We start from the raw sequence: 11,089 nt of genomic DNA, 5'->3' as shown, positions 1-11,089 counted from the left end.
GCCCAAAGATTTTGTTTTTAAGGAATCTCTATATCCAACATGGGGCTCAAACTCACAGCCCCCAGATCAGGAGTCGCATGTTCTTTGGACTGAGCCAGCCAGGTGCCTCCCCCACCAAAATAAAAAACATATGCTTTTAAAACATTGTTATATTTGTATATAAAAGATAATATAAATATAAAAGATAACAAGTGTTATCTTTAAAAATGTGTAGGTTACTTGATAATTGCTTTTTAATTTGAGAAGAAAAATTTCAGTGTGAAATTTTACTTTACCCAGATATCTTTAAGAACATTTGGTTGCCACATAAATGTTGAAGATCATTAAAGGTGGAAGAATCTCATAAAGCATCTAATTTAATGTCCTTGTTTTAAATCTAAGGAAATCCAGGTCCAAGAATTTGTGGTTTGCCCAAAGTTACATAGCTAGTTATGAGAGCTCTAACTAGAGTCCAGGATTATCTTAACTATATTAAATCACTTTTGTACAAGGTGAACTATGAATAAATAAGTTCTATTAAAATATAATAACAACTTAAATATCCAATGATGGAGGAATGAATGAATCAATTATGGAAAGTCAATAGGCTAGAATATTTTTTTTTAAAGATTTATTTATTTGACAGAGAGAGACACAGCGAGAGAGGGAACACAAGCAGAGGGAGTGGGAGAGGGAGAAGCAGGCTTCCCGCGGAGCAGGGAGCCCGATGTGGGGCTCGATCCCAGGACCTTGGGACCATGGCCTGAGCCGAAGGCAGACGCTTAACGATTGAGCCACCCAGCCGCCCCTAGAATATTTTTTACATAGACAATGTTTTGATATCAGAAAATGCTCCTTATAAAATGTTAAATAAGAAAAGTAAAATAAAAAGCAAGAAATGATCCCAGTTTGGTATTTTAAAATACATAAAAATGTACATGTGTATACCAATACATATGTATATGTGAGTACATAAGGAAAGACCTGAGAGGAAATGACTATACCTGAGGTTAAGAGTAGTTATTTTTGGCTAGTAACTTTTTGTTACTAGTCTTCAAATTAAATGAAATGACTATTTTATAATAAAGAAAAAACATTTTTTAAATAAGTCGTTTTAAAAGGTTATGTACTTGAGGTCAGTTATAGGCAAATGATGCTTAACAGTAGTGTTGGAGACGTGTCTTTTCTTATGTGTGTGCTTGAAAGCAGTGTGAATAATGCGCTGCTTCCTCATCCATAGAAGATGTGGATCTATGTCACTACAAGTGTTAAAGTAGTCAGTTTTAGCCCCCAGTAACTCTAACTGGAGTTCCTACTGGAGACTAGATGATTTCTTCCTCTAATTTTGAAGAATGCTTTGACCTGAGACCTATGGCCTATTATACATTGAGCTTAAATCCTTATAGTGACCTTAAGGGAGATACTGGTTTCCTACTTTAGTTCATAGTTATTTTAATACTAAATCCAACTTCCCAGCATTCCTTTGCCCATCCCATTTATTTTTAGAATCTGAAATGATCTCATTCTCTTTTATCAGAGTAGTCTCAAATGGCTGTGATTTTTTTTTTGCTGCCTCATTTAAATAATTTGAAATAATAAAAATTCACCTTTGATTTTCTACATTAAAAAAAAATTACCAAAGCTAAATTTTTTCCAAAATCTCCCAGTTAGCTTTTGAGAATAGGACATGAGGTACTATTTTCTTCCATGTGAGAATATTTTGAAAGAAGAAAAAAATTATGCCACATTTTAAAATTTTCAACTTAAAGATGCGTAGTTAGTGACTGCTATTCTATTCAAGAAACCTTGAGGGTGCCTGGGTGGCTCAGTTGGTTAAGCAACTGCCTTCGGCTCGGGTCATGATCTCGGTCCTGGGATCGAGCCCCGCATTGGGCTCCCTGCTCGGCAGGAAGCCTCCTTCTCCCTCTCCCACTCCCCCTGCTTGTGTTCCCTCTCTCGCTGTCTCTCTCTCTGTCAAATAAATAAATAAAATCTTAAAAAAAAAAAAAGAAACCTTGAGCACCTACTATATGCCAGGCACTTTGTTAGATGCTGAGGTTAACGTTAAAGAACATTATGACCTTGAAGTTACGACCTTATTTTGTCAATTGAAACTTAATATTTAGTTGCTTGCTTTGTTCCAGTTAAAAACCACATGTCCCTATATCAATTCAGGAGGAGGAGATCTGGTTTGAACCAGCTGCAGGAATGAAATAGAAATGAAATAGCATGGGACATTATTTGTTAAACACTTAGCTATTGTTCTTACTTCTGTTTTCTGAGCCATATTTGAATAAAAAGTATTGCTAATGTTATCTTTATTCTATGATTATAGATTACAAATGTTGGATCACTTTGCTGAATGTGTTAAACAAGCCAAAGGTGTCCGCCAACAGGCTGTGCAACTTAATATTTTTACTGCCGTTCTTAGTGCACTAAAGGTATTTACTTTTAAAACATAAGTATTCTGACCTAAGATTTTAATTAATGCCTTTACTAAGGCAGGTATTTCTAGACTGTTATTATGATTATATGGGTATCACTTGATAACTATGTTTTTATATTAGTTTAATTAAATTATTAGAAACGATTTATTAAGCTCATTGTAATTAAATAGTGTTCTATATTTTAATAATGTTCAAGTTCATGTTTCTATGTGACCTTTCCGATTTTACAAGTGCTGGAAAGTTCTTTCAGAATTTTCAAAGGTGTCTAATGCAATCTGATACTCTACTGAAAGTTAACCAGATAAAGCTCAAGTTCAATTTGTGGTTTAGACCATAAATCAGGAGAGGCTGTGTTGTATAGCTGAAAGAAGGCTGCATTTAGAGACTGTGTTCTGGTTTAGTTCTCATTAGGTTTATGTCTTGTGCAGTTCCTTTAACCTTTTGAACCTCAGTTTCTACATGTATGAAGTGAAATAAATATTTTGCCTATCTCTCAGAGTTCATGCACTGTTCTGTGCAGCCTGTGGCCTTCCATGATGTATTTGAAAACTTTTTATATTGCTCAGCACTAAGCTTATTATAAGGTTTTACTTGTAAAAGAAAATGGCAGCAAGTACAGGTGTTTAAATGGGCATGAATTAAATCATGTTTTGTAAACATCAGGGAAAAGGGACATAGGCATTGATTATAGAAATAACAAGTTTGTATTGTTTATATAACTGTTAGTATATGCCCTATTTAGAGACCATCAGCTAATACCAACATCTGAATTTTTTTAAAAAGTAGTCATGGTCTCTCTTAATGTCTGGAAGGCTAGTGTACCAACTGTAATATTGGTCCAAGTACACTTTTCTTCATAGATTTGCTCAGTAATACCTCTGTTGTAGTTAACATTTCCCTCGGCACCATGAGTTGGATGTTTGGTCTCAAGTAATTTAAGTTCCATGACAGTAAGTGTACCTAGAACAGAGATATTAACATTTAATATGATGAACAAACTGTATCAATATTCAGTTACTGATATTTTTACCCATTTTATCTTTTTATATATTGAATGTACTCTTGATGACATAATTATCTTCTCTGAAATTTTTATATAAACAAATCAAAGTTTCATAATCATCAGACCTTTTCCTTACTTAAAGTTCTAATGATAAATGTCAATCAGTTGAATGACAGTTGATTTAATAGTACAGTGTCCTTTACATATAAAAACAATTTTTGAGCATTTGTCTTTGGATAGAGACACTTCCAGGGATTGTTCATTTTAGGGCTGATTGACTATAACTATGTTATATATCATGTTCTGAATCATGTTTAGGAAAGTGATTACTGTCGATTTAATAGGTATTGATCTAGGTGTAGTATATACAGGTGAAAGATAGTTGAGGAAGGGGCAGGGGTGGGGAATGGGTAAAATCGGTGAAGGGGATTAAGAAATACAAACTTACAGTTATAAAGTAAATAGGTCACAGAATGCAGCATTGGGAATATAGTTAATAATAGTGTAATAATGTTGTACAGTGACACATGGTGACTACACTTATGATGAGCATAGCTTAATGCATAAAATTGTCCAATCACTGTGTTGTACACCTGAAATTAATGTTGTATGTCAACTATACTTCATTTAAAAAAAGGATGGTTGATATATCTGCCCCTATTTTATAGCAGTGTTATTTATAATAGCAAGATGTGGAAGCAGCCCAAATGCCCATTGATAGATGAATGGATAAAGAAGAGGTGGTGTGTGTGTGTGTGTGTGTGTGTGTGTGTATATATATATATATATATATATGTATATATGCAATGGAATATTACTCAGCCATAAAAAGGAATAAAATCTTGCCATTTGCAATGACATGGATGGAGCTAGAGTATAATGCTAAGTGAAATAAGTCAGAGAAAGACAAATACCATATGATTTCACTGATATGTGAAGTTTAAGAAACAAATGAGCAAAGGGGAAAAAGAGAGAGCTAAACCAAGAAACAAACTCTTTAACTATTGAGAGCAAACTGGTTACCAGAGGGGAGGTGGGGAGGTGGATGGGTGAAATAGGTGATGGGGATTAAGGAGTGCACTTGTCCTGATGAGCGCTGGGTGACTGACATAATAAAATTTTAAAAAAAAATAAATAAATAAATTTGAGCTCATCAACAACAAAAAATAAAATAAAAACTTTAAAAAATTAAAAAATAAAAAGATGGTTAAAAAAGTGGGTGGAGTGGGTATATTTACAAAGATTGCAGCACATTTTTAAAAAAATTTAATGTGAATTTTGAATTGCCTTTTTTTTTTAAATAACCGTAGGGCCTGGCTGAAAACAAAAGTACTTTGGGACCTGAGGAAGTTCGTAAATCTGCTCTGACTCTGGTTATGGGTGCTCTGGACAACCCAAACCCCATCTTACGATGTGCAGCAGGGGAAGCTCTTGGAAGAATGGCTCAGGTGGTTGGGGAAGCAACCTTCATTGCTAGAATGGCCCAATATAGCTTTGACAAGTAAGTGGGTCTCTTTACTGACAAGTAAGTTTCTCTTAGAGGCAGAGATGTCGTTTTAAGTAATCAATAATTATAGTAATTGGATGATATGTTTTCCACACGGTATAGCATATGACAAAATTTTGTGTTTTTTTAAATAATGGTCTTAATTTTTTTATAATCTTTTTAGTTCAGTAATTGTTTAAACTCTAGGATCTGGAGAAGTCATAATACTATAGATAGTTTCAGTGTGGTGAGGTTTCAGCCTTTGAATGTTACATAATGGAATCAAGAGGACTGTTAATAGGACTTCTCTCAGTTAGTTATATGTATTCTGCTCTGAAGAGGTGCTCTGGTAGTCTCTTTCTCTTATCTCTGCCCCCCACATTGTACTTTTTGTTAATTAATCACTTTTTGTAATAAGCCATTCTCTTCCTAACTGCCAGCAAGTTTATCATCTCTTAAATTATCCCTGAAACAGGGGAAAAGTTAGTGTTAGATTTTAAAGATTTCTTTGCATATTAATTAAAAAGAGGATCTCAGAGTTCCAAATAAGTATGATTAAGATGATACAGTTATTAATTACTCTTGGTTGTTAATCAAGTACTTAAGTAGAGAAGTTGAAAATCAGGTGTGGTCAAGAACTGATACTTGAGTTATGTAAATTAACTATTCTTCACAATTGTATATTTTGAGTACTAATTATACCAAACTAGGCCGTAATCTTTAGTGGGGGGAGGGAAGCAATGGTGGTGAAGCAATAGTTTTGAAGAAAAAGTATTTTCTGAATTCTTGGTTATCTGAGAATGGTTTTCCCTGTCTTCAAACATGAACAGCAGTTTGGTTATAGGATAATGCCCCCAGTGTATTGTTTGAATCACTAAGGATAGTATGAGCAAGCAGAAGATAAAATATTTCCAGATACTTCTCTTCTACAGGATGACTTCTGCCATTTCTAGCAACAGATTAGTTTTGCTTTTCCAAGTATGTCATTGATTCTGAAATCAACTTTGGTTAAAGATGTTTTTAAATACACAACCAATCTTACCTTTTAATGGTTTGTACTCTGTTAATAATAGGTAAAATAAGAGTGTATTTGTTTGGAAAACTTCAGAGTGGTCATTTTGTTTTTTAGTTCAAGGAATTTTAATTTACAAGTATTTCCAATACCTGTAGGAGTATTTTTTTTTTAGTTATTCTGGTGAAACACAAAGACCTTCATTCATATTCATTATCTGTCTGGTTAATGGTTTGCAAGTATTTTCAGTGCCTAGTTTCATTAGCTTTTCCAAATAATTGATTATGATTTGAAGTTAATTATTACATGCATTTTAAGTTACCCATTTTTCACAATTCATCTGATATTAGAATTTGTTTTAAATTCTCTACAAACATCATAATTAATAGGCAGTGCTTTTTGTTTTTTGTTTTTTTTATTTAAATTTAATTAGCCAATATACATTTTTTCCTTCTTTTATACTACTATATAAAGTAATGGTACATTTAAAAATTTGTGGTATCTTAGGGACACTTGGGTGGCTCAGTTGGTTAAACATCCAACTCTTGATTTCGGCTCAGATCTTGATCTCAGTGTCATGAGTTCAAGCCCCACATTGGGCTCCACACTGGGCATGGAGACTACTTAAAAAAATAAATAGGGGCACGTGGGTGGCTTAGTTGGTTAAGCCTCCAACTCTTGGTTTGAACTCAGGTCATAATCTCAAGGTCTTGAGATCAAGCCCCTACTTGGGCTCCCTGCCCAGTGGGGAGTCTGCTTCCCCTCTCTCTTTCACCCTCTCCCTTTGCCCCTCCCCCTGCTTGTACACACACTCTCTCTCTAAAATGAATAAATAAATCTTTAAAATAAATAAATAAAAGTAAAAATAAAGATCTGTGGTAACTTAGATTAGCTTGAAAAAGTTTCAGTGTCCTCCTGTCTCATTATAGTAGAATGTTCACTTAGATTAGCTTGAAAAAGTTTCACTGTCCTCCTGTCTCATTATAGTAGAATGTTTTCATCTACACTGTCTTTTGTTGATTTAATATCTGACTATGAAAAGCCAAAAGTATTTAAACATACAGATCTGTCGGCTATATTTACACACTAAAATCTTATGCCATCTTAGCATTTAGACAGGAATCATTCTCTTAAACCATTCTAGTTAACAGATTTGCTTCAACTGCTTAAGACCTAGTTCAGAAGGAAATAAAAATCATTACTGGTTGAATTTGTTTCCATTCAAACTGAAATTCACTTTCAGTGATTTCACTAATAAAGACTTATTCTTTTATAAGTCTGTTTTTAAATGAGCTATTATTTTTTCTCATTAATTTCTTTTTTATTGTTGTTTGAGTTTTTATTTCATAATCGTAAAATTAACTCTGCAATCCAGCTAGACTTGGAGGGGAATAAGGAAAATATGGATCTCATAGAACTGCAGTGAGAGCACAAAGATTATAGGATATTTTGAACAGATGGGGGTGAAGGAGTGCTCTCCTGAGCTACAGAAGTAATGGACTGGTAGTTAAGATAAAACACAAGTCAAATTTATTAGATTTGTCCACAGTCAGCAATGGTGATCTTTTTGCTGGTCTTGCCATTCCTGGACCCAAAGCACTCTATGGCTTCCACAATATTCATGCCCTCTTTCACTTGCCAGAGACCACAGCCTTGCTATCCAACCATTCACTCTTGGCAGTGCAGATGAAAAAACTTGGAACTGTTTGTGTTGGGTCCAGCATTTGTCATGGGCAAGATGCCAGGACCCATATGCTTCAGGATAAAATTTTCATCATCATATTTCTCCCCACAGATGGACTTGCCACCAGTGCCATTATGGCATGTGAAGTTACCCCCCTGGCACATAAATCCCTGAATAATCCTGTGAAAGCAGGAAGTTGTATAACCAAATCCTTTCTCCCCAGTGCTCAGAGCATGAAAGTTTTCTCTTGTCTTTGAAACTTTGTCTGCAAAACAGCTCAAAGATGTGACCCAAGGGCTCACCAACCATGGCAGTGTTGTACATGGTAGGGTTGACCATGGCTGGGTGACATGGGCAGCTCCTGGGCAGCGGAGTCTGCAAGCTAGTTTTATTCTCATTTTTAAATGCCTTGGAAAGATAATTGACTCTTTAATGCAAATATAATAACATGATAGGATTTTAATATGTAGAGAAGTAAAATACCTGACAACAGCACAGAGAATGGGAAGAGGAAATGGTAGTATACTCTGACTGTGTATAATATACATGAAAGAATATGATATTCTTTGAAGGTAGATCATAAAGACTTAGAAATGTATACTATAGGGGCACCTGGGTGGCTCATTCAGTTAAGTGTCTGCCTTCAGCTCAGGTCATGATCCCAGGGTCCTGGGATTGAGCCCCATGTGGAGCTCCCTGCTCAGTGGGGAGCCTGCTTCTCCCTCTTCCCCTCCTCCCTGCTTGTCCTCTCTCTCACTCTTTCTCAAATAAATAAAATCTTTTAAAAATATATATATTATAAACTCCAAAGATTATACTAAAAAATAAAAATGTATAATTAGTGAACCAATAGTGAAGATAAAACGAAATCATAAAAAATACTAAATCCAAAAGAAGAGAGAAAGAGGGAAAAGGGAACAAACTGATGTGACAAATAGAGCACAAATAGCAATATGGTAGACTTAAACCCAACCATGCTGATAATTGCATTAAATGTTAAATGGTCTAAACATTACACGTAAAAGTTAGGGTTTGTCAGATTAAATAAAAACAAGATCAGACATCTGGGTGGCTCAGTTGGTTAAGTGTCTGCCTTCAGCTCAGATCGTGAACCCAGCGTCCTGGGATCGAGTCCCACATCGGGCTCCCTGCTCAGCAGGGAATCTGCTCCTGCCTCTCCCTCTCCCTCTGCCCCTTCCCCAGCTTGTGCTCTCTCTTGCTCATTCTCTCTCTCTCTCAAATAAACAAATAAAATCTTTAAAATCAAGAAAGAAATAAAAGCAAAATCTAGGGGCTTCTGGGTGGCTCAGTCCGTTAAGTGTTCAACTCTTGATTTCAGCTCAGGTCATAATCTCAGAGTCCTGGGATTGAGCCCCATGTCAGGCTCCCTGCTTAGTGGGGAGTTTGCTTCTCCTCCCTCTACCCCTCTACCTCCCCCTGCCCCCACTCATGCTCTCTAGCTCTCTCAAATAAATAAAAAAATAAAATAAAAAACAAACAAGATCTAACTATATGCTGTCTACAAGAAACTCCTTTAACTAAAAGAGAGAGGTTAAAAGTAAAAGGATAGGAATAATATAGCATGAAAACACTAATCCAAAGGAAGCTGAAGTGGCTCTGTTATTATTAGAAAAAGTAGATTTTGTAACAAAGATTGTTATCAGAATAAATGAGTGATTTCATAATGATAAAAGGATGTATTCCCCAAGAATACATAGCAATTCTCTATGTTTATGAATCTTATGATATAGTTTTAAAATACATGGAACAAGGAGCGCCTGGGTGGCTCAGTCGATTAAGCGTCTGCCTTTGGCTCAGGTCATGGTCCCGAGGTCCTGGGATCAAGCCCTGCATCGGGCTCCCTGCTCAGTGGGAAGCCTGCTTCTCCCTCTTCCTCTGCCTCTCCTTGCCAGCTCGTTCTCTCTCAAATAAATAAATAAAATCTTTTAAAAAACTAAAATACAAGGAACAAAACCTAATAGAAGTGAAAGTCCATAATTATAGGAGATTCAGCATTCCTCTCTCAGTAATTGATAGAATAGATGCTCCCAAATTATTAAAAATATAGATTTTACCAATACAATCATCTAACTTGGCCTAATTGACATTTATAGAATACTTTATCCAACAGCAGCAGAATATACATTCTTTCTCTCTCCTTTTTTTCTTATTTAGTCAGTTGAAGGGTTTATCAGTGTTATGGTTCTTTTAAAAAAAAACAGCTTTTGGTTTCATTGAGTTTCTCCATTTTTCTGTTTTCTCGTCCACTGATTTCTGCTTTACCTTTATAACTTGCTTCATTATGCCTTTTTTTGGTTCAGTTTGCTTTTCTATTTCTAGGTTCTGAAGATGGAAGTTTAGATAATTGATTGAAAACCTTTCTTCTTTCCTAATATTAGAATTTTAATGCTATAAATTCACCTTAAAACATACTTTAGCTACATCCCATAGATTTTGATATGTTTTATTTCCATTTATTGTAATTAATTATCTGTCTTGGTAAATGTTCTATGTTTACTTGAAAAGAATTAAAATTGGTGAATTTTATTGTATATAGATATATCTCAAGCCTATTTTCAAAAATTAATATACAATATCTCCTTTTTATATTTTTTAGTTCATTAGATATATTTTACAGAGAAAAGGACTGATGCATTTTAAAGAGGTTCAAATCATAATTATAGAAAATTTCTTAAGTGAAAGTTAACATTTTCTTTAATTCTATGACTAGAATTAAACCAGTTATAAAAACAATTCTTTTATTTAAAACACCAATAATAAAAATATTTTTCAAATGATTCTTGACTTTTCAAGAAATAATGTTTAAAACTGAGAAGTTGTGATTCTTCTTTCATGTTTTCTTTAAAATAAAAGTAGGCTTTATTCCATGAAATATGTCACTTTCACCAACCATTGTCATTAATCTCTAACTCTTGGTAGAGAGTGGAAAAAGAAATAATCATAACTGTAGTCTTTTCTGATTTCCATAGGGAAATAGAAAAACCAATTTCTGAAGCATAACTTTTTTTCAGGTTGAAATCAGCCCGCGATGTTGTATCCAGAACTGGGCATTCATTGGCTCTGGGTTGCTTGCATCGCTATGTTGGTGGTATCGGCTCAGGACAACATCTAAAAACCAGTGTCAGCATTTTATTGGCCCTAGCACAAGACGGAACATCCTCTGAAGTTCAGGTATAATGTTGATTTTTTTCTTTATTATGACTTTTTTTTTTTAACGAAGAAGTTGAATGTTTTATTATTAAACTATCTTCCTGCAAGGCTGTTGCTTCATTGTATAAAAATAGCACCAGCAAGTGCAGTATATTGCAAAATTAAGGTAGTATTGTTCTTTATCTGACACATATAACTAACAAATCTTTCTCTACTGCCAGTTATTTCCAATGGAAAGATTATTTAAGCATTTTGACCCCCATCCAGGGATAGATGTAAGCTTAAGGCTTAAGGTAACAATGTCATC

General features: G+C 34.7%; 1 protein-coding gene across 4 annotated transcripts in view; it reads left to right on the top strand.

Annotated features, from left to right (window-relative positions):
* Positions 1–11,089, top strand: part of HEATR5B (HEAT repeat containing 5B) — a 112,659-nt gene that overhangs the window by 33,791 nt on the left and 67,779 nt on the right. For all 4 annotated transcript variants that reach the window (XM_025868047.2, XM_025868048.2, XM_025868049.2 and 1 more), the window contains 3 exons: positions 2,315–2,420; positions 4,740–4,930; positions 10,644–10,803. In XM_025868047.2, coding sequence (XP_025723832.1) covers positions 2,315–2,420; positions 4,740–4,930; positions 10,644–10,803 — 457 coding nt within the window. The remainder of the gene's footprint in view (positions 1–2,314; positions 2,421–4,739; positions 4,931–10,643; positions 10,804–11,089) is intronic.

Source organism: Callorhinus ursinus, unplaced genomic scaffold (genome assembly GCF_003265705.2).
Source record: "Callorhinus ursinus isolate GAN/ISIS: 27379988/994484 unplaced genomic scaffold, GSC_fseal_2.0 scaffold10, whole genome shotgun sequence".
NCBI classification, from domain to species: domain Eukaryota; kingdom Metazoa; phylum Chordata; class Mammalia; order Carnivora; family Otariidae; genus Callorhinus; species Callorhinus ursinus.
The sequence above is the reverse complement of the archived record's forward strand: the minus strand, read 5'-3'. Positions and strand labels throughout refer to the sequence as shown.